This window comes from Lemur catta, chromosome 6 (assembly GCF_020740605.2).
Source record: "Lemur catta isolate mLemCat1 chromosome 6, mLemCat1.pri, whole genome shotgun sequence".
Taxonomy (NCBI): Eukaryota; Metazoa; Chordata; class Mammalia; order Primates; family Lemuridae; genus Lemur; species Lemur catta.
Window position 1 is genome coordinate 83,103,453 of NC_059133.1, and position 24,481 is coordinate 83,127,933.

Genomic DNA, 24,481 nt, shown 5'->3' on the forward strand with positions numbered 1-24,481 from the left:
CTTAAGAATCTAAGGATTCTTATCATAGAATCATGTAACTTTTATTCAGAGCAGTTATAACACCTGTTGTTTCACATTCATAGTTTGGAAATGGCTTATGATCCATCCCCAGTAGATGGCAATTCCAAGAAGGAAGACTGTGTTTGTTTGTTTTTGCTAAATGCTCGCTTCAGGGCTTAACAAAGTGCCTAACATGCCTAACATGAGTAGGCTATCAATAATTGTATTGAATAAATGGATAAATAAATTGGGTTTCAATTTCTTCATCTGTCAAATACAATCAGTAAAATGGGAGAAATAGTAGTTATTGGTAATAACATTTAAAAAGTCATTTTGTATATCAAATTATATAACAGAAAGTGCTTTGTAAACTGTCATTCAGTTAGAAATTATTTATTATTAAGATGCTAACTCTTTTATCATGTAAGTTTTGACAAGTGAATTTGTTACTTATGCTTAATAGAAATGAAATATTTCCCATTAATTTATTGATATTTAAAATTTGGCAATGAAACAATCCAAAAACTCTAAACTCTCTTAAAAATGCAATTACAGTGAAGAGGATGACGATGATAAGAATGACTGACAGGATATATTGAATGCTCTCATAAGTACTTAATCTTGTTTATTTCAGACAAGAATTCTACCAGGTACATAATGCCATTACTCCCTGGTTTATAGTTAGAGAATCCTGTCCAAGGTCATTCAAGTAATAAGTGGCAGAACAAAATACATCTAATTTTAAAGGTTATGTTGTCAACCATGAAATTTGCAAGCAACTCAAGAGACTCTCTAAAAGTGTACAAACGCAAGTTATATATCTTTGGGTTTATATAATTCCACCTTCTTCGTTCTTAGTCTTCACTCTTCCTTGAAAGGAAATACTGAATTTTCCACATTTTTCTCTTCCATATCCATATTTATTTATAATTGCATTCATATTTTTCATCATACTCTTCTTTTCTTTGGATAACATTTCCACTTGTACTTTTTTATAGGCTATTGGCTGTTGGGACCATCCCTCTTTGCCGCTTTGCATAGCCCTCTGCTTTCTGATCTTCCTTTCATGCATTCTTTCAGTTTATAAACATACTTGAGGCTTTTTTATTTAGGCAGGCATACAAACTCCAAACCTCAAAAATCTTTTTCTGACCTCCTCCAACTTTAGCTATTGTCTTGCTTTTATCACCAATTCTATTCCAAGAGGAACATTTATTTCTCTCCTTTTCCTCTTCAGGAACTTGAAGTATAGCATTTAACTTTCCTATTAAAATATGATCCAGCCAGGCATGGTGGTTCATGCCTGTAATCCCAACACTTCAGGAGGCTGAGGTGCTAGGAATTCAAGGACAGCCTGAGCAACATAGCAAGACCCCATCTCTACCAAAAGAAAAAAAAAAAAGAAAAAATTTAGCGAGGCTGAGGCAGGTGAATCTCTTGAGCTCAGGGGTTCGAGGCTACAGTGAGCTATGATTGCACTAATGCACTTCAACCTGAGCAACAAGAAAGACCCTGTCTCTAAAAATAAAATAAAATAAATTAAAAAAATATACTCCGGGTATATATCCAAAGGAATTGAAATTATTATGTCAAAAGTATATCCACATTCCCATTATTTACACATTATTTACAATAGCCAAGATATAGAAGCAACCTGTGTCCATCAAGGGATAAATGGATAAAGAAAATGCTGTATATATGCAATGGAATACCATTCAGCCTTGTAAAAGAAGGAAATTCTGTCGTTTGCGACAACATGGATGAACCTAAGGACATTATGTTAACTGAAGTAAGCCAGGCACAGAAAAACAAATATTGTATGATCCCACTTATATGTGGAATATAAAAAAGTCGATCTCATAGAAACTGAGAGTGGAATGGTGGTTACCAGATGGTGGGGGAGGGGAGGAATGGGAAAAGGAGAGACATTGGTCAGGGGACAAAATTTCAGTTAGACTGGAGGAATAGGTTTCAGTGCCTATTGCACTACATGGCAACCACAGTTAATGCTAGTGTACTGTATATTTCAAAATTAAAAATGAATACATTTTTAACATTGTTACTACAGAAAAATCAATTGGTGAGTTGATAGATATGCTAATTAGCTTGATTTTATCTTTCTTCAATGTATGCATAGATCAAAAGATCACATTGTACTCCATAAATACCTGCAATTACTACTTGTCAATTTAATAAATAAAATTTTAAAACTGCTTTCACTAATATCATCAGTGACTGCCCTATGTTCAAATGTATTGATCTGTTTTTAGACCTAATTCTATTTAATGCTTCTCTAAAGCCTTTGAAAATCTTTTTCAGTAATTCTAATATACCACCCTTTTCTAAATCTCCTCTAACATTTTAGCCACTTTTTCCTAAGTTTTCTTTCCCAGTTTTTCTTGGTTTGTACTGCCCTTAAATTGTTCCTGTTCCCCAGGGCACCATCTTTGGCCCCTTTCTACACTTCCTCTACATATCTACACACGGTACTTGTCATACATCCTTTACTTCTGTGGCTTTAATTACTGTCTTAAAGCCAACGATTCCCACATTGGTTTGCAAGGTTTAATTTCTCTACTAAGCTTCAGATCTGTATACAGAACTGTACACTGAGCATCTCTTCCTACATGTCCCACGTGTTTTTAAAAATGCAACATGCCCAAAATAGAACTCTTCAACTTTCACTACCCAAATTTGCTTTCATCTAATACTCTTGTTTTGGTTAATAATGCAACAATCTACCTTCTTCCCAAATCACAAAGCTCAAAGATTTCCTTCTCTTCTTTCTGTTTTACTTTCCTCTGAAATATCTCCCAAATCTGCTCTGTGGATCTCTAATGCTGCTTAATTTAGTACTAGATAATTTTTCAAATGGATTATTTGAATATCTGTTACCCACTAACATCCCTGCCCTCATTTTCTTCAATCTATCCTTTACACTGATGCCAGAATTATCCTTGTATTATATAACATAAACCTGATTATATGACTCCCATTCTTAAAATTTCACAGGCTGCCATAACAAGTCCATAGTAACTATCTGGCTCGCCAGACCCAAAACAACTTAAATCAAACCACCTTTTTCAACCTCGTCTACCAGTACAATTCTCTTCTAGTATTATATTAAATTACTCACTATTCTCTGAACCTCCACAACCACGCACAAACTAGTCTTCCTTCTGGGATTGCCATTTCCCCTCTTCCCTGCTCAAGAAATTTCTATGAATATTTCAAGTCATAATTCAATTTCTTTGTGAAGTTTTCCCTACTTTCTCTGAAAGAATTTGCTTCTCTCTCCTGTGGGCTCATACAGTACTTAATATTTATTATGCTTTGATTATAGTATAGAACACATTGTATGGCGACCTCTAGCTTGAGTTTCTCCCTATAAATTATGTGTTCTTTAGAGACAGTCACTGTGGCTTATTCTATCTCTTTGATTCAGTGCATACCAATTTCCCTGTACACATATTTTTGCTCAATAAATAAATGGAAAAGCTACACCATCATTCATCGCTTAATTATTCAGTCAAACATGGAAGTTTTAACTGCTTCATTTTGCTATATTTCATTCTCTCTCTTTACAATGCTTTCTGTTTATAATGCTTTTCTGTTTACAATGCTAGTCAAGAATGGCTTTAATATAAACTAAATGTATAATAAAGAATACGGCGATTTGGTGCAAACATTTTTTTGTGAAACATTTTTCCAAGGAAACTGATTTTGGAAGCTAAGGCACTGCCTGTTAAAATATTGCTTTTCTTCCTGCAAAACAATAATTTCATATCATGTGGGATGGCAAGTTCTGGTACCTTGTCAAACTTTTATTTAAGCTTCTGATGTAATCCTCTGATGCCAATTCAGAGTTGCTATTTTTAAATGGATACTTTCTTTGAACTGACTTTTAATTCCTTGGGTAATTTCTGCTTGTTATTAGCAGTTGAATAGTTGTGCCTGTGCATCAGGGTTCAGGAAAATAGCAACCATGTGCCAAGAACCACAGACCTTAGCCCTTGGTCTCTGTTATTCTGACAGCACCACCTTCTCTAATGGAAGTATCAGTACCCAGGGGGCACTCTGCTGGCACTCAGCAGTGGAAATATTAACACCCTGTGGCCCACACTAGGTAAATTAAATTTCACCATGTCTCTTGCTAAAAATAAACTAAAAGGAGATGGTCAATCTTCAGATAGAACTAAGTAAATAGCGATATTAAAAACTCTTCAAGCTGGAAATGGAGCACACCAGTTCTCAAGAGGTTAAGCCGTTTAAAAAATAGATTATTCAAAGGAGGAAAAATATAGATCTCTGAAGAACTCACTATGACAACTCAATAAGCACATACTGTTTGTTCTCAGAAAAGTCAGCTTTTGAATTTAGAGGAGTTGAAAGGTTCATTTCTGGAAACAGCTTGTCCTCAAGTTTTTTAATAGTTCAGTTAAGCTGAGAGTGGGAGTCACAGGATGAGTACAATGGAAATACTCCAGCCTTTTCAGTGACCTTATTTGGTGCATGATAAGGAACTTTCCAGTGTACAAATAAATCAAGATTCAGCTAAGTTCTCTGAATGAAGCTTAATAAATAGCCATGTACTTTGAAACCAGTCCCTATAACCTATAAGTTATCTGACTGATGAAAAAAAAAAAAAAGAAATCACACAGAAACGTCTGAACATGATGAGATGGTTAAGCACTGCTATGTATAATTTTTTAAAAAGCTGCTTTAGGATAGTCAATATATTTAATATGTAAATAGCCTAGAGAGCTTTTGTAGAAAGGCTGTAAAATGTAGTGTTTAAGATTACAAGTTCTCATGAATGCTTGGATGGGACTCCCAGTTCTTTAATTTACTAGATCACCTGGGGCAACTTAACCTCTTCTGTAATCCTCGAGTTTCTCTGTACATACAATTGGAATAAAAAGAGTATTTGTCTCATAGAGTTATTATGGACATTAACATGTGATAGCACTAAAGGACACTAACTAAAACTTTGATCTGTACACTTAAACTATTAAGTGAGCTAAATATATTTTCAAGATCTGTTTAGGTAAAGAAGCCTTCCTATAAGCAGAATTATACTTAGTTATTAGGGATCAAATAATATTGAAATTTATCTAGCTAATGCTCTCATTTTGTAAGTGAGTAAATGAAGCAGTATTATAATCTTCATTCTGTTAAAAATTTTTGTAAGAAAGTCCATGCACTTTAGGAAACTGTCCCTTAAAAAATTATTCTTTAAAGATATTATATAGATGCATACATTTTACCTTCACAATATTTTCTGAAAATTTTTAAATAGCTTTATTGAGATGTAATTGAAATACCATATAATCTATCCTATTTAAAGTGCACAATTCAATGGTTTTCAGTATGTTCCCAGATTTTTGGGAAAAAAAAAGAAAACCACGAAAGGAAACTTCATACCCATTAGCAGTCATTCCTCAATCCCCCCAACCTGCCCTGGCCCTAGGCTCCTGCTTATTGACTTTCTGTCGGTGTAGATTTGCCTATCTGGCACATTTCATATAAATGGAATCATACAATATGTGGTCTCTGTAAATGGCTTCTTTCACATAGCATAGTATTTTCAAAGTTCATCTATGTAGTAGCATATGTCAGTATTCATTCCTTTTTATTATTGAATAATATTGTACGGATAGACCACATTTTATTTATCCATTCATTAGCTGATAGACATTTGTGTTGTTTTTACTTTTTGGCTATTATGAATAATGCTGCTATGAACATTTGTTCATAAATTTTTGAATGGGCAGTTTTTAAATTTAAGTATGAGTATAAACTTAAGTATGAGTATTCACTTAAGAGTGAAATTGTTCGGTCTTTTGGTAACTCTATGTTTAACATTTAAGAAACAGCCATATTGTTTTTCCAAAGTGGCTACACCATTTTTCATTCCCACTCATGATATATGAGGTTTCCAGTTTCCCCACATCCTAACCAACACTTTTCATTTTTTTTTCTCTTTTTTGATTTGATTATAGTCAGTCCTAATGAGTATGAAGTAGTATCTCAAGTGGTTTTTGATTTGTATTCCTAATGGCTAATGATGTTGAGTATCTTTTCACGTTTGCACATTTGTGTATTTTCTTTGGAGAAATATCTATTTATATCCTTTGCTCATTTTAAAATTTGGTTATTTTTCTTTTGTTGTTGAGTTTTAAGAGTCTTTATATATTTTGGATATAGTTCCCTTATTAGAGCAATGATTTGCCAATATTTTATCTTACTCTGTCAGTTGTTATCGTCACATTTTGAACTAACTCTATTAGCTAAGCAATTCAGGAATGACAAAATAATTTTAATTTTTTCTTCAGCAAAAAACAACTAGAATTTAGTACAGCAATTTTGCAGATTTTGGCTATTCTTATATATCTTATCCAGAAAAAAAGGTTAGGATTAGGGTGGAAATGAAAACTTGTCTTTTCCAAAAGGATCTTTGAACACTGGCAGGATGAACTGTGAATGATCCCAATGAAACAAATCAATTGTTAATTGATTCTCTTACTATGTCATTATTTCATTAATTAATTCAACTCTACACGTGATGTAGGACATAAAGAAAATACATAATGTTATCAAATAACTTATAATTTAAAGGTTAAAATAATGTACAAATAATCATAATGTATTTTAGAAAGTGATTTATTCACTACTGGTATTATTTAAGTCCTTGGGAAAAAAAAACACTGAAATTATCTGTTTTGTCTTGAGTAGCTCTCATTCTAATGTGAATGAAAATACACACATTTTACATGTTGCATGTAAACATGTTGCAGTAAAATGGGATTCATAAAGCAATAGAGCACTGTACTAGGCAGAAGTGATCAATTACACAAGGCAAGGTCAGGTAAGGCTCCACAGAGGACTGAAAAAAGGGAAAAGCTTCAAGTCAAATAATAGAAAAAAATATATACATATATACAGCTTTATATATATAAAGGAAGAAGTAGGCATGTGAGCACACATTAGTTAGTGGAAGAAACCACAAAACTAATAAAATCTTCAATGTGAGGAGCACAAAAGATATGTACAAATTTTGAGCTTGAATGATTGAGAAGAAGCTAGTAATTCTTACAAATAATAGGAGGGGAAAAAAAACCCTCTTTCCCCCTTATCAACCCCAGAAGTTTAATAAAAGACACAAATTTGTAAATAAACTTAGACAAGTCAGTTTGTGTCACTACGTTTCCCAACTTTCTCCTTCCCTCAGGTCCTTGAGAACAGATTCAGAATAGAGCTGAATTCTCCAATTTTTGTCTGGCTCTAGAGATTGCAGACTTTATTCACAGTGTCTGTGAGCTGCTGTTATCAAGACAGACTTACAATACCTTTTCTTGGCTTTGAATATAAAAGAGAAGCCAAGGAAGAGCTGCTGCTTCTGAACCACAGCCAGCTATCAGTTACTCCTACATGCTTGTCCTTAACAAGAAAACATCATTAGCCCCTCTACTGATGCCCCATGCATTTTATTCTGAGGGAGGATCTGGAGAGCACATAAGACATATATTTTTTCCTTTATTCGGATCATCATCATTAGCATAATAATTGTACACCTACTAGAAGCAGGGCATTTTACTAAACTTTGCATATTTAAATAGTAAAAGAAATGGTCCCAATTTTTAAGAGCTTTTTTATTTTGAGAGAAGCAGGAATTTTTATTTTTCCCTATTTATTTATCTATTCTGTTATTTCTGTAAGAACTAGGCTCTTCGTTTAAGAAACGATGGCCATGAATTATACTACACGTTTAGTACAAGAGACACGATTATAGCTTAGATTTGTTTAAAATTTATATTCATAGCTTACATTTATCTAAAATTAATATCCACAGCTATTGAAATTGAGAACAAACAGAATAGCTATTGAATTAATTATATAGTCCTGTGTTTTTTCTCTTCAAACAAGTTCTTCTCAATCAGCAATATCATGCTTGTTATGCAATTCTTACCTGGAAGTTAAAAGCCCAAGTGCCTCCAAAGGGTCAGAAAATGTCCATTTTCTCAAAATCATATGCATTTCTGAAACAGTCCTTTCGTCCCATCCAGGGGCACTACCCAGGACCAAAGGAAGGGAGCAGTTTTCACTATTGCAGTAGGAGCGATAAAACCATAAGTATCTTCTCTTTTCCTCAGAGAGTCTGAAAAACCAGATTGGAAAGTGTAATTTACTGGAGTTTGCTGCACTAATAAATATTGCTGTAAATACACAGTACAAAACCTTACTGTAGTTCTTTGAATTTTATTTTAGTTTATTTTGGAAAACAAGTCCTTTATCTTCTTGGGACAGTTTGATAGGTTATTTCATCAGTTTATTTCTTATAAACTTTATTCTTTAGTAGAAAAAAATAATAAACATTCAGTTCAGATAATTCACATTTATTTTTCCTCACTCTTATTCTTGCCACTTTTTTCAATATGTCATTTTGGTTGGCAAAATCTCTGTGTCCTTTAGGGCAAACCAAGTTTATCTGAACACTGAAACATGTTCTGTTTAGAACAGAGATAATCAACCGTTGACTCTCACTTTCTTTACAAACTAACTTAGATCCAAATGGGCCTGTGAAGAAATGATATATTTTAGTGCTGGGATTTTTTCATTTCAAAGCAAGTTTCATAAGAGTTCAGAACTCTTTCCTGTTAACTTCAAAAACAAAGATTTCAATTCATCCCTGGATTATGTCTTTAAATTTGCAGAGTTCACGGCAGTTTGGGGTGAAAATGTCAGTGATGCTAATTTCTTAGATGCTCCAGTGTTTCCCTTGGGAGAGTGGTCTAAAACAGAAGATCTAAATCTAGGACTAGGGCTTTGACTTCCTGACAATTTATCATGTTTTGCTCACACTCCAGCAGAAGTATTCAGAGCCACAGTTCAACTAGAGGACAACTTATTTCACATGACAATGGCTTTTGAACACTGTCTCTTCCAAGCCGACACTTGCTCAGCTTAAATCAGCTTGAACTTCCAAGAAGGCTAATGAGATATATTAAAATATTTTAAAGGTCAATGTCTCTACAATTACTTTTGAAATCATCTTCATCTGCAAAATGAAAAGATTGGATTATAGATAATTTTTAAGGTATGTTTAGGTTCTTCTCCTATGTTTTCTTACCACTTTTCCCAACAAAAGACTCTCAGAAGAAAAGAATATCCATAATAAAATTACTAAAGCAAATTTTGTTCTGATTAAATTTCTTTTTTCTCCAATACTGAACAATGCTTTTTCTCTTCTTTTAACTTCTTTTATTGAAGCATGATTTACATGAAAGGAAATGCACAGATTAAGTTCAATGAATTTTGACAAATGCACATACCAGATAACAACCATACTCCTCTCAAGACATTAGAGTTTTTTCCTGTCATCAGGGGCAAGCATTGGTATGATTTTTTTCACTCTAGATTAATACTACCTTTTTTAGAACCTCATATAAATGGAATCATAGAGTAAATACTCTTTATAGCTTCTTTTACTCCAGATAATGTTTAGAAATTATCCATATTGTTGAGTGTGTCAGTAGTTCATTCCTTTTAATTAATGAATATTATTACTTTGTGTGAATATACCCCAATTTGCTATCCACTCTCCTATTTGATGAACATTTGAGTTGTTTCCTTTTTGGGGGTATTATGAATAAAGGTGCTATGAACATTCGTATGCAAGCTTTTATATGGATGTATTTCTCATTTCTCCTAGGAAATACCTCAGAGAGGGAATGACCAGATTATATGTCAGGTGTTTACCTTTAGAAGAAACTGTGAAAGTAGTTGTAAAATTTTACATTTTTACCTGCAGAGTATGATACTTCCATTTGCACCACATTGCCAACTCTTGATTTTGTCTATCTTTGTAATATTATTCATTCTAATGGATGGATAGTGGTACATCATTGTGGTTCTAATTTACATTTATCTGATGTCTAGGCAATTTTTTCATAGGCTATTTCCTTATATCTTTCTTTTTGAAATGTCTGCTCAAGTCTTTTTTCTAGTTTTTAGTTGGATTGTTTGGATTCATTTGCATGATTTCTTTATATACTCTGCATACAAAAATTTTGTCATATAAATGTTTTGTACATATTTTTCTCAGAATGGTCCCTTTTGATGAATAGTTTTAAATTTTGAATATGTCCAATTTATAAATTTTTTATAGTTATTGCTTTCTCTTTGTCTAAGGAAACTTTGCCTATCCTAATATTCATTCCCTGGTTTTCTTCTGAAAGCTTTGTAGTTTTAGATTTCATATCTAGAATGATAGGCCATGCTACCTTAATTTTTATATGTGGTGCGGGCTAGGCATTGGTTCTTTTCTTTTTCATAAGAACATCCATTTGCCCATTTGCTCAAAATACCTTTTTCATTTATTGCTTTGGCAGCTTAGTCAAAAATACGTTGAACACACCACTGGGGCTCTAGACTCTCTATTCTGCACTATATTCTATTCCATTGATCTATTTGTCTATCCTAAGGCCAATACAACACTATTCTAATTGCTGAAAATTTATAGTACATGAATTCATATAAGTCATGAAATCAAATTTTGTTCTACTTTTTCATGATTGCTCTGACTATTCCAGGTCTTTTGCATTTCCATATAAGTATCGAAATCAACTTTTCAATTTCTACAAAAACCTGCTGAAGTTTTCATTGGGATTACATTTTATATACAGATCAGTTTGGAGAAAATGGTCATCTTAACAACAGGAGTCTTCCAATCAATGGATATAGTATAGTTTTGCATTTATTTAGGTTTTCTTTAATTTCCCATAGCAAAATTTTGCACTTTTTTAGTGTAGAGGTTTTGATACAGTAAATAAAATTTTAAAATAGAATTTATTCTCTATTTTTTGCTAGAATAGAATTACAATTTGTACATTTATCTCAAATGCTATGACCTTTACATAAACATGTTATATGAAAATAGTTTTACTTCTTTATTTCCAGTTTTTACCTTTTTAAATTTTCTTTTTCTTCACATGGTACACTGGCTAAGACTTCTACCATAACATTAAAGATAAATGTTTAGAGCAGATATTATGGCTTTGTTTCCAATCTAAGGGGGGATATATTCATTCTTGCATGATTTAACATGATATTAACTATAGATTTTTCATAGACCACTTTTTAAGGTTGAGAAAGTTCCATTCTATTTCTAGATTTGTGAGTTTTTATCATAACTGAGTGTTGATTTTTTTTCCCAAGTGTATCAAGTTGACATGATTTTCCTGGTAAATCTTCTCATTCTTTTACTTTTACTCTAATTGTTTAATTGAAAATATGTGCCTTAAATTTTTTAACAGCATAAAATTAGATATTGTTTTTGTTATGCAGGCTGACAATTTCTACCTTTTAATTGGCATTTTTAGTTCATTTTCCACATAATTTCATATTAACATGGTTGGGTTTGACTCATTGTGTTGCTATTAGTTTTTCTTTGTTCAAACCATTTCTTGGACTCTTTCCCCCTTTGTTTTGGTCTCCTTTTGAATTGAGTATTTTTTTTTTTTTTTGTAGTTCATTTTTGTCTTCTTCTTGGCTTTTAAATATATTCTTAAAATTTGGGGGTGTGTGGATTTTCTAGAGATTAGAACATTCTGTTTTCAGCATATTACAGCCAACCATGAATTCATTTTATATTGCCTTACATACCTCCATTTTTTCATTTCTCATTCTTATTGAAATTGTTGTAAATTTTATTTTTTTATGTATCATAAACCAAGCAGTATATTACGATGCATTTTTCTTTAGTTAACCACTTTTTAAAGAAATTAATAAATATGTAAATAAAAGTATTTTTATTTATTTACCTATTTTCTATTTTTGGTGCTTTTCATTTATTCTTATAGATTAAGTTATGAGTTTCTATCTAGTATCATTTTTTTCCAGCTTAAAATACTTCTTTTAAGATTTCTTATAGTACAGATGAATTGATACTAAATTAACTCAGCTGAATTTATTTGAAAATGTCTCCATTTGGTTTTCATTTTTGAAATATAATTTTACTGATAATAGAACTCTAAGTTAAAAAAGTTTCTTTCTCCCTTTTAACATACAAAGATAATATTCTACTATATTTTAGCTTACACTGCTTCTGATGAGAAGTCTGCAGCTAATATCATACATAATATTGTAATATTAATATTATAGTCATTTCCTTATATGCAATTTGTTCATTATTTTCCCTGATGTTTTAAGTTTTTTATCTTTATCTCTAGTTTTCAGTAATTTGACTATAATGTATGTAGGTGGTCCTTGTGTGTATGTGTTTATGTGAGTGTGTGTTTGCATAGGAGTCACTAAGCTTTATATATTTGTAAGTTGATATTTTTAATCAAATTTGTAAAATTTGGCTATCTCTTTAATTATTTTTTGCCTCAACATTTCACTCCTTTCAGGTGTGTCTGATGTACCTATATCTTTTTTTTTTTTTTTTTTTTGAGACAGAGTCTCACTTTGTTGCCTGGGCTAGAGTGCCATGGCATCAGCCTAGCTCCCAGCAACCTCAAACTCCTGGGCTCAAGCAATCCTCCTGCCTCAGCCTCCCGAGTAGCTGGGACTACAGGCATGCGCCACCATGCCCGGCTATTTTTTTTTTTCTATTTTTAGTTGTTTGGCTAATTTCTTTCTATTTTTAGTAGAGACGGGGTCTGGCCCTTGCTCAGGCTGGTCTTGAACTCCTGAGCTCAAGCAATCCGCCCGCCTCGGCCTCCCAGAGTGCTAGAATTACAGGCGTGAGCCACCACGCCTGGCCTGATGTACCTATATCTTATATTGCTTGATATTGTCCTTCAGGTCATGAGGCTTTATCATTATTTTCAGGATTTTTTTTTCTTCTTATATCTCAACCTGGATAATTTCTATTGCTCTGTCTTCAAGCTTACTATTCTTTTTTTCTACATTAAGTAATCTATTAAATCCATTCAATGATTTTTTTAAATCAAATATTTTAGATACTGTGTTTTCAGTTCTTAAATTTCCATTTCTTTACTAAGACTTTTCATTTGTTCACTCATATATATCTTTTTAAAACATCATTAAGTGTCTTTACAATAGCTGTGTTGAAATAATTATCTGCTAGTTGAAAACTCTCTGGATCTGTTTCTATGAACTGCTTCCCCTGAGCCAGGCTATGGTAATATCTTCATGATTATTCCCAATAATTCTTCTAATTATTGGTTGCATGCTAGACATTTAGCATGCTATATTGTTGAGAGTCAGCATTCTGCTATGTTTTGGGTGTTGAAGATTTCAAATATTTTAGTAGCCAGTTTAATTACTAGAAGATCAGCTTGATCATTTTGAGACTTGTGTTTGTGATTTGTTAGGTTGGGCCTAATTTAGTTCCTAATCCAGGGCTAGAGTAGACTTAATCCTAACATGCATTTTTCTGGTTTCCTTATTACATGTCTGGGATGTTTTTGTGAGCTTTCTCCATTCTTAACTGGTCAGAATTTCTATGTCTTCCAGCATTGCACAACCTCTCAAATCTACTTTTATTTACATCCTTCTGGAGTGGTTCTCATACAGGCTCTGGAAAATGTCTACCTGCTCAAGAGTAGCTTAGTACTCAAGTACATAGTTAAGGAGACCCCACAACAGATTTCTGTAGCTCCTATCCTGCCCATCTTCCTTCTCCCCAGTATCATGCTCTGAAGATTCTAGCAACCTCAACATCATTGAACTCTAATTTCTGCCATTTTTTCTTAAATCTCAGAAAGACCTGCATATTCTTCCTTGGTTTTACCTCCCAGAACCTTGGGAGGAGCCAGGAGTAGCAAGCGTCCTCAGGCTGAAAGCCACTTGAATCATGAGGCTTACCTCAAGCCATTTGTTCAATTTCTGAAAACGGTTAATTCAAATTTATTTTTCTTTTGTTATAATTCTTTAAGGGAGATTAGTCTAGTACTAGGTACTCTTTATGCTAGAAGGAAAAGCATTAATTTCTTTCAAAACAAAGTGCTTTTGTATCTTCCATTCTGAAGTCTTCATATTTGAAAGCACTCTTTTGGTTGGTTGATCAATTTGAAAGACGGAATAATTAAGTCACCAACTAAATGATAAAATGTGGTATTTGGAAACTGAGGTTATTCTGATTCTAATGTAAGTTTTACCATATTGAAGGCTGTCCTCCATCTTTTTTTCATGGTCCGGAAAAAAAACTGTACTGTACTTAACATTAATAATTGTGTTATGTGGGTAAAACAGAAGAAAATGATGCTTATTTTATGTATATTATTAACTTAAATAGAAACTGAAGTATACAACAAATAGAATTCCCTAGGGTTAATTTAAACACACAAACTTCTAATATTTAAAGGTAGTTACTGTGGTTATTATGTATTAGTTTTGACCTTTTTTATTTGAATATATTTGAAATTTCAAAGCATTGCATCTTTTTCATATTCAAAAAATCTCTCATTAAAAATACATTAGCCTCTTATATATAACACATTTGTTAAATGTAAGACTGTATAGTTTTGAGTAAGATTTAGAAAAAGCTGTTTCACCTATGTAAGATGACAGTACTCTAGTTTGACAATGGATTGTCAATATATGTCTCACGAGGACTATGAGAAACTTCTACCACCTTCAGTTCTTAAGGTGACCTTTTATTCCAGAAGGTATGGAAGGGAAATTCAGTTCTTGTATTTATTTTACACTTATTATTTATCAGGCACATTGTGTAGCAGTAGTCTCCCATTTTTTGGTACCAGGGACAGGTTTCATGAAAGACAAATTTTCCACGGATGAGGGGTTGGGGGTGGAGATGGTTTCAGGATGATTTCAGTGCATTACATGTATTGTGTACTTTATTTCTATTATTATTGTTACATTGTTCGATATAATGAAATAATTATGCAACTCAGCATAATGAAGAATCAGCAGGAGCCCTGAGCTTGTTTTCCTGCAACTAGACAGTCCCATCTGGGAGTGATGGGAGGCAGTGACACCCAAAGTATGTTGTTCACTTGCCACTATAAAGCCTGCCACCAGATGCAGCTTAATTGTCACTTGCCATTCACTGATAGGGTTTTGATATGAGTCTGCAAGCATTTGATTGATTTATTATGGTCTCTGTGCAGTCAAACCTCTCTGCTAATGATAATCTGTATTTGCAGCTGCTCCCCATCATCGCCTCTGCTCCACCTCAGATCATCAGGCATTAGGTTCTCATAAAAAGCGCACAACCTAGATCCCTTGCATGTGCAGTTTACAGTAGGGTTTGCACTCCTATGAGAATCTAATGCTGCTGCTGATCTGACAGGAGGCGGAGCTCAGGCAGTGATGTGGGTGATGGGGAGCAGCCACAAATACAGATGAAGCTTTGCTCTGCTCGCTTGTGCTGCTCACCTCCTGCTGTGCACTTGGTTCCTAACAGGTCACAGAACAGCCATTGGGGACCACACTTTATAGCATTTGGAAACATAGTTATTACAAACAAGATAGCAAAACTAGGTTCTTTGCTTTCCCAGTTCTTATGCATTAATGAGGGGGATAAGGAACAAACACATGAATGAGTAGGATAATAGCTGTGTTAACATAAAGGGCATATGCTAGAGAGTAAAGGGAGAAAGACTTCATTCGTCATGGTCAAAAAAGGCCTCTCTTAGAAGATGACATTTAAGTGAAAACCTACAGGATGAGATGATTTTGTCATGTGAAGAACTTAGAAAAGAGCATTTCAGGCAGAGGGAATACCACATAAAAGGCCTTGAGATGGGAGCAGGACTAGCACGTGTGAAATATATGAGGGAGACTGATGTCACTGGCTTTAAGTGAATGAGGAAAAGGGTAATATGTATTGAAATTATTGAGCAGGGCAGTAGCAAGATGACTCAAAACAAAACTCTTGATCACACTCAGTGCCCCAGGATGGGATTCCTCCATCCAGAAAACTACTCTAACAGCTGCCTGGTTGATCAACTCAAATCCTTGGAATCTCTATTGTCTTAACTTTGATTCCCTGGTTTCTCAGTTGATTTCCTCCCTAATTCCAATGAATCCTCAAGTCATGTCTTCTCAACTTCCAAAATATTTCTCCCAGTTCTAGCCACTTCCATCAATGTCCACTGCGATCATCTTAGTTTCAGCCATCACAAGCTCTTGCCTAAAATGGTCCATTAACCTCCTTTCTGGGCTACTTGTTTCTACTCTCACTTCCCTGCAATCCATTCTTCAACTTGTAGTCAAAGGGATCGCTCAAAAAGATTCTTGTGATCACGTAATTCCCCTGTTCAACATTTTTAAATAATTTCTCACTCTTGGAATAAAATATCTTGTCATGTTACATATCATAAATTACTTGCTTAGTTTTATGCCTTTGGCAGGTTATCAGTGAGCACAACCATAATGCCAAGCAGGAAGTCCAAATGCCACTAATTCCCTTACAGTTCTTCCTGGGATTTTGGTTTTGTTGGGAGAATTACTGTTGTACAAAATACTTCTTAGTCACTAATTTAGTGCTATTTATATACGATTTATTTTTGTTCTTCTTTTATTTTGCCATGATAACTAAATATTGCTTTTTCCGGTTGACTAAAACAATTTCCTGCCTCCTTGAAGGATGATTAAGCAATGGTTTATCAATGCTATGTGATGATCTATATCTAATCACTCTCTGCTTTGTTATTTTGAACTGAATGATTTCCAATCATTTTTGCTTTTCCTTAGTCTACAGTTAAAGTTGCTAAATACCACAGGAAAAAAATCTTTAAAAGCATACAAAATTACTTATTTACTTCCTAAATATTAATTGATCATTCGACAGGTGTGACATTAGGAAATGAAAGGAGTTATATGGGAAGGAAGGCTCACTCTTTGAAGATATGTGTGCTTCAAATATGATTGATGATATCATAAACAGCAGGCAAAATTCACTCACAAGACTAGGTCACCATCATAAACAGTAGGCAAAATTCACTCATATAACCTGGGCCACTTACAGTAAGGGAGATTGTTTCTGTGAAAGTCTGGCTATATGTTTTAAACATTCTTTTTGTGGTTCTTCAAGATGAGCGTTTGTCTCTTCATAGTCAGGTTTTATATACTCCCACCCAGTAGCTGGAAAATCAATCTGAAACAAACAAATGATTTCGTATGTATTATAATGTATTAATTATTACTCAACATGATAAAAACATATAATATATAAGATAAACAAAAGCAATATTACAGTAAATTTTCCCTTTTGATAAAGATTAATCTTGAAAGATTAATTTTGGTGCTTTAGAGGGAAGTGCATCCAGTACTAGCAGGTTACATGTTACTTACTGTTTATGTGCACAAATATTTTTAAATAGCATTTAATAAGCTAGTACAATTTTACGTTGGTACTAAGTAAATGGCCGAGTCAATGAAGAAACCAAAGATAGTGGATTAAAAAACCAAAGTACCCTGGTACACAAGTCTATAGTAAATTATTTGATATATTTCACTTAGGAAATAATTTTTATTTCTGATACATGAGTGAGTTCATATATCAAATTGCATTTTTCCATGAATTATGAAGCTAAATATCTACTGATCCTAGAGTCACTGATAGAAAATCTTGAAATTTCTCAGAGTTGCCTCTTGTTCTAACTTTTACAAAAGAAAAGTACTGCAAAAGTATGTGTTAATGCATTTGCTCTAGAATATTTCTGAGCACCATGCATTATGGAAGATACAAGTAGCATCTATTACTTTCAGAGAACTTAAAGTCTAACTGAGGAGAAAAGACACACGTCTTAACAACTAAAACAGGTAACAGTAAATACACAGTGCCCCAGAGCTGTACTTATTACTGCGCCTCAGAAATGGCAAATACTTGACTCTGCTCTTTCCCCTTCTATGGCTGTGGCTGACTAAGCCTGGCTTTGGTCTCATATTTCTTTTTAATGGAATGTTCCAGGAGATTTAGTCAAATGTCAACACTAAATATGCCATGACACCAGTTTGTCACATTCCTGCCTAAGCCTTAAGAATACACTTCCAATTTTAAGAACAACAACAAAAAATTATGGAATCTTTCCACTGGAGTGCAGGAAAATATTCAGACCTGGTCACTCTACCTTCTACTTCACACCTCCTTACACATTTGGACATTGACTTCTTTTGTCCCATATATCCATCCTTCTCCAAGTACACTTGGCCACCACAGTTCCTACTGTGGCTTCATGGCTTGATCCTACTTCAGGGGGCTGCTGTGAATGTCCTTGGGATCCATGGCCCACAGTCATACTCATACGGTGCCCCTGGGCCCAGTGCGGGTCCCCAGGATTCTGCCAGCTTATTCAGAGAACTACTTGCATCTGTGGGTATAGGTTGGATATTATAAGGCACATGCATATAAGACCCTAAGTTTTATGGCAATTCAAGGGAAGGAAGGATATATGCTAACTGGGTGGCAACTGTGGTGAGTCTCAAGGAATGTAAATGAGGAATCCATATGGTTGTTTTGAGGTGAGAAAAAAAAAAGAATCTCTGTTACATAAGGACTCAAAATATAGTGTGTTCTAAGAACCTGGTATCCAGAGAGAGACTGGGTTCGCTCCCTAACACTGCTGTACAGGAGGATAAGCATGTAATAAAATGTTAGAGAAAGTAAAATGCTTCAGTGAGTGAGTAAGCAAGATCTGTGGTTTAAGGACAAGGCCCTATTAGATACAAGGAAGAGCTGAACAGTCAGATAAGTGGCCCAAAAGGCTATGTTTAGAAATATCTATGGGTTGGGTTATTGTAGTGATCAGAAATATGGATACATAATATTAATTAACTATATTATATTCTAATGACTGTTCTAGATGCTGGGGACAAAATGTTGTCTATGCTGTCAGAGATCTCTCAGTCCACAGAAAGAAGACAAAGTGGAAATATACTGAGAAAATGTTATTAGGTATTATGTGAACACAGAGGAAGGGCACTTAACTCTGCCTGGTGTGGGAAGAGAGGATGGGGGTAAGGGAGAGACTCCTAGAGGAGGGTCCATGGATGGTAAAATATGAATATCAATTGCTCAGAGTCAGAGGAGGGGTGGCCAGTAGATGGTGAAGGGGAGAAGGCAGGGAGCAGTATTCATAAACTTACATAGGGTCAAAGCAGGGTATTGCATGTCAGAAACTACAACACTTGCAAAGCTACTGGAGCTTGAAGTGTCAAACATGAACTGGCAAGAGAAGTGATGGGAGAGGGGCCAGGCTGCAGAGCTGGCCTTAATTCTCTGGGTAGTGCTGAGTTATCGAAGAGTCTAAGCAAGAAAGTGACAGGTTCAAAATTAAGTTTTAGAAGGATTGCTCGTGTGACTATGCAGATTTTGGATGAGAAAGTAAGTGACAAACTTAAGCCAAGAAGAACAGTTAAACTGCTGTAATACAGGAGGGAGTTGAACTAGGGCAGATGAGGGGAGGAATTTAGAGTTTAGGTGAGGAAAATAGAGATGATAAATTGGAAAGATATAGCATGGACTGAAGATAGGCAAATAGAAAGAGGGAGGAGGCAGTAAAAACAGGTAGATGTGTGCTGGGTATGAGTAGGCATAACAAATTCAGGGGGCAGAAATAATTTTGGAGAGGAAGGTGGGCTCAGTTGGGGGTATGTTTTTGTTTGAAGCTGCTGATAGAATATCCAGGTAAGAGTTTCAGCAAGTATGTGTCCATATTTGTCTGAAGCTAGAGGTCTGAAGGAATCTATACTAGAGGTGCAGACTTAGAAGTGAACCTTCATGGATGCCAAAAAGAAAATCTTAGAAATAAATATATCCTGCTAAGTATATAACCAACAGAAATGAAAACCTATATTCACACGAATACCTACGCACAAATGTTCACAACAGTGATATTCTTAATAGCCGAAAGGTGGAAATAAATCAAATATACATTGACTAATAAATGGATAAATAAAATGTGGTATAGTCATACAATGTAATATTATTCAACAGTAAAAAGAAATGAATACTGATCCATGCTGTAACATGGGAGAACTTTGAAAACACTATGCTAAGTGAAAGAAGCCATTCACAATAGACCACATAGCGTATGATTCCATTTAAATGAAACGTCCCAAATAGGCAAATTTATAGAGACAGGAAGTAGATTAGTGGTTGCTTAGGGTTGGAAAGGATGCAGGACTAGGTGGCAATACCTAAAGGGTATGGGATTTCCTTTTTTGAGGTGATGAAAATGTTCTAAAATTGACTGTGGTGATAGTTACACGTATCTGTGGAAATACTAAAAACTACTGAATTGCACACTTGAATGAGAGAATAGTATGGAATGTGAATTATATCTCAATAAAGCTGTTTTTTTTTTTAAATGGAAAAAATAAAAAAAAGAATGCGAGCACCCAGGGAGAATATGTGTCCTGAGAATAGCCATGGGCCATCCAGACCGGACTGTTTCCGCAGTAAGGGCAGCCTAAGGTGAGCCTGGGAAGGACACAGAGAACGGAGGACCTGAGAGAAGCATCAGGAGAAACACGAGAGGGCGGTCACACCACAGCCAGAGCAGGACAAGGTCCAGTAAGGAGGGGGGAGCCAGTGCCAGAAAGAGCAGGGAGAGGGCCTGTGTGATGAGGACTGGAAAACACCACTGGATTTGGCACCTAGGAATAAGTACCTGTCCCCAGGTAAGTGTGGTGATTTAGATGCGGTTGGGGAGGTGAGGAGGTAGAGAAACAGAACGAGAAACAGAACATGAAACAACACTAACTCATATGAAACAGCACTGCTCTTAGTCATTAGATACGTGATAGAGCCATTCTACTATTAATAGATTGTGTTCGAGGAGAGGCAGGAAGTTGGGGGAGATCCAGGCTAGGAAGTGAAGCAATAAACTGCATATCTATCTCCATTTCTGAACTCTGATCTATTTTATTCTATCCATTGCTTCTGGTCAGTACATCAACCGCAGGACCTGAAGAAAAGCATTGACGTGAAGGAATCATGTTCTGCGACATATCACATCGCTTGTCATACCGGGGTGGCTGTGGTGTGGCAGGGACCACCCACCGAATAAAGTCAATCAGAAAAGTACAAACCTGACACAAATCAGATAGGCACAGTAGGATCTTTTCGTTGTCCAGCAGGGAAAACAGAAGGTTAGGTGACTTGTTCAAGGTGGTAAAGTTTTCTGTAAAAGAGCTAAGACTAGAATCCAGGTTTCCTAACTCTCAGCCAGATGTCTTTCCTTGAGACTCACGCTGACTCCCTAACAGAAACACTGGGTGCAGAACTGACTTCTAATTTCCTCACCGTCTCCTAACCTCAGAATCTAGAGATTCTGCTGTACATTTATCTATGTAATCAGACTGGTACTGGCTATTACAGATTTTGACTTTACTACCTTAATAACTCTTACTTTATTTGTATATTTCCTCATCAATTAAAAACATGTTGAGAGGTTTTTTGTATATCTATCCCATTCGAATTATTTCATAAAAATGAGATGATTTAGCTTTTGCATACCATTGAATGATTTACATGCCCCTCCCTCACCTTTTTTTGAGATCCAGATCTGTTATGGATCTAGATTTCTGCTTGGAAATCTCTGCTGCTATTGAACATTCAAAATTTTCCTTTAGATTCCACTCACCAGAATCTGTGTTCCCAAAGGAACTATTTCCCTCATCTGAGAAAATTCAAGGAGAATTTCATCTGATAATTTCTCTTCTCCTTCTCCCACCTCTACGACTGTCCCCTACCCCAAAGACCCCTAAAATCATAAATTTATACCCACAAAGCTCTGGCAATGGTCAGACTTGAAGACTTTCATTAAGCTGAGGTGGTTTGGATCTGGCAAGAAATAATTTGATAAAAAATACATTTATCCACTTAAAGAAAGGTCACCTATATCTACAGCTGGATATCCCACAGGTTTGTATACAAAGCCATGTATCCCTTACTGAATTCATCATATTACATTGTTGAAGGCTGTCTATTCCTTCTCTGCATTTTTTTAAAACTAAAGATATTGATGTTGACTTAAGATCCGAAGTTTCTGCCTCGGTTTCTGTATTTATTTCTTTCATATCGTTGTGCCCTTTCTGTTTAAAAATAGTTTCTAAAATCTACCACTTAATTGTTTTTTTCTTAGTTTGGGCCCTATGATCTTTAACTTTGATCACTAAGATGTTCTTCTAACATATCCAGTCTTCTTGTTTTCAGGACCTTTTTCTGCAACATTGGTAGAACTACTCTCTACGACTCATTACTTGGCTAATCACGTCCAAATCTGGTCTGCAATCTAGTGATTTTCCACCTTTTACCACTGTTCCTCATAACATTTATTCTTTAATTTTAGCTAACTTGTCATATTTTGAAGCTGCCACCCCCTTTCTAAATCTGTGTGTTTGCATTGTGCATTCCTTTATGACTGAATAGTCCTTCCCACTTAAACTAGTCACTGAGAGTGAGAATTTACTCATTCCACAAAGGGCATTCAAATGTCGTGTCCTCGGGGAGTCTGTCTCCAGACTTCATACATTTGTTCGCTTTCCTTCAGAAATATTCATCACCATCCTCACTTTGTTAGTGCCCCTACAATGGCTAACAGTATTTGTCACATTACATCAGAATGAGTTGTGGAAGTTTGTCTCTCCAGTTGGATTTTGCATTTCTTGAATTCTTTGGCTGGGTATTACACGTTCACTCATTTTTGTAAAAGTGTTTAGCATGATGTTTGGTGCGTAGCAGTCATACATAAAATGTGTATTTGTGATTGAATTGAACCTCTAGCGTTTTGCTATTCTTCATTAGTAGAAAAATGTTTATGCTTATTAGGTTTACCGTAAGTCTCTCCTCTTTTGTAGTAGAAATATTTATCTTTTTGTCCTGTTACAACAGGAACATCTGCTAATTAATGACACCATGTGTTGAATGTCTGTGATGTTGTGCCGAGATCTAATCTGAATAGCCATTCTTTTTTATCATCATGTACACAGCTTAAAAGCAGATTTTGAGGTGCTGCCCAGTAGGCCCTTCCTCTACTAGAAAGTGAAGCCACATTTTTATTAGCATTAATTTTTCCTTTCCATTTTCAACATCTTTCTGTGTATCTTTCTAAATTCTATCCCCCAGAGTCCTTCCCTTAAACCTTAAGAACCTAGCAGTGATCCTCAGCTGAGGGAAATTTTGTCCCTGAAGGACATGTGACAATATCTGGAGACATTTTTGATTGTCAGAACTGAGGAAGCACCACTGACATCTAGTGGGTAGAAACCAGAGTTGTTGCTAAATTTCCTACAATGCACAGCACGGCCCTCGCCAGGAAGAACTGTTGGGTCCAAAATGTTAATAGTGGTGAGGTAGAAAAACTTTGTTGTTCTAGAGGGCACTGCCCAGATAATACCTCCCAGTTTTTCCTGTAGAGATAGAAAGTTCATATTCCCTGCATTTCCGTGTCTGGGAATTTCCATGCCTCAGGTATTTAATCAATATGACCAACTATATCATGAACAAATGAGGAACTGTCAGCAGGAAGGACCAAAGCCTGGAGGCCCTGACCACTTTTCACTCAGGATCTCAAATCATAGACAATAAGAAGGCTTTAAGGAAAAAAATGTATAATAGATTTTGTTTGTAGTTTCTCTCCAACTACTCAGTTAATTACTAATCACTTAGGAAATGTACAACAGAAGAGATTTTAAAGAAACATGACACAAATGCTGAGGTAGGTGTGAGTAAGGTATCAAGTTAATAATATACACCAATGACTATTCTTAAACAATGGGGAGAAAAATGAATGCATGTAATGAGTATGCTAATGGCAGCACTCCACAGCTCTCCTTCATGATCTTGTCTGATGGAGAATGGTCTGAAATTACTATGATATAAGCTGGGAGAAAAGTGCTTTGAGAGAAGCAATAGAGATGTCACAAGTCCCAGCAGGCTGGAGGAAGAGCAGACTATTAAAATGTGTGATCCTAGAAGAAATTGTTTCTAAAATTGACAACAAACTACTTATCAACCAATACTTGCCATGTACACTTTAATCTCATAGCTTGCACTCACCTGCAGGGTCACAGGGGATGGCTGACTGACGTCCCACACTCCCGGAGCTATCATTTCTAGGGGCGGCTCACTCTGTAATGTCATGCTGAATAGCATAGACCCGAGAATGGATTTTCTGCAAAAGACAACACATACAGACAGACAGGAGTCATTTCATGAGGGGAGCTATGACTATCTATAAATGTTTTCTTTTGGAATATAAACATAATCAGCTATTTCAGTGGCTTTATTCAGTTGCTAGAAAAGAAATCAGATACTCCACAAGCCCAGACACTGATTAACAGTTCATTTCTAATATACCACTTGCGTGGCTATTTTCCTAGATGCCTACATTTATTTTCCACATGAGAAACCACATGTTTGCTCACAATGGTTTCTAATGGGTAGCATTTATTCTTAATTGCCAACAATGGTGATTACAAGGTGAGACTAAGAATCTCAGATTTATATTCTTGTAGTTAACGGCTGCCTTAAGTCAGTAAA

At 35.2% G+C, this 24,481-nt stretch overlaps 1 protein-coding gene across 2 annotated transcripts in view; it reads right to left on the reverse strand.

The window, feature by feature from the left end:
* Positions 1 to 24,481, reverse strand: part of PIK3C2G (phosphatidylinositol-4-phosphate 3-kinase catalytic subunit type 2 gamma) — a 336,298-nt gene that overhangs the window by 209,831 nt on the left and 101,986 nt on the right. For both annotated transcript variants that reach the window (XM_045554248.1, XM_045554249.1), the window contains exons 13-15: positions 23,999 to 24,113; positions 16,959 to 17,089; positions 7,970 to 8,158 (exon numbers count right to left, since the gene is read on the reverse strand). In XM_045554248.1, coding sequence (XP_045410204.1) covers positions 7,970 to 8,158; positions 16,959 to 17,089; positions 23,999 to 24,113 — 435 coding nt within the window. The remainder of the gene's footprint in view (positions 1 to 7,969; positions 8,159 to 16,958; positions 17,090 to 23,998; positions 24,114 to 24,481) is intronic.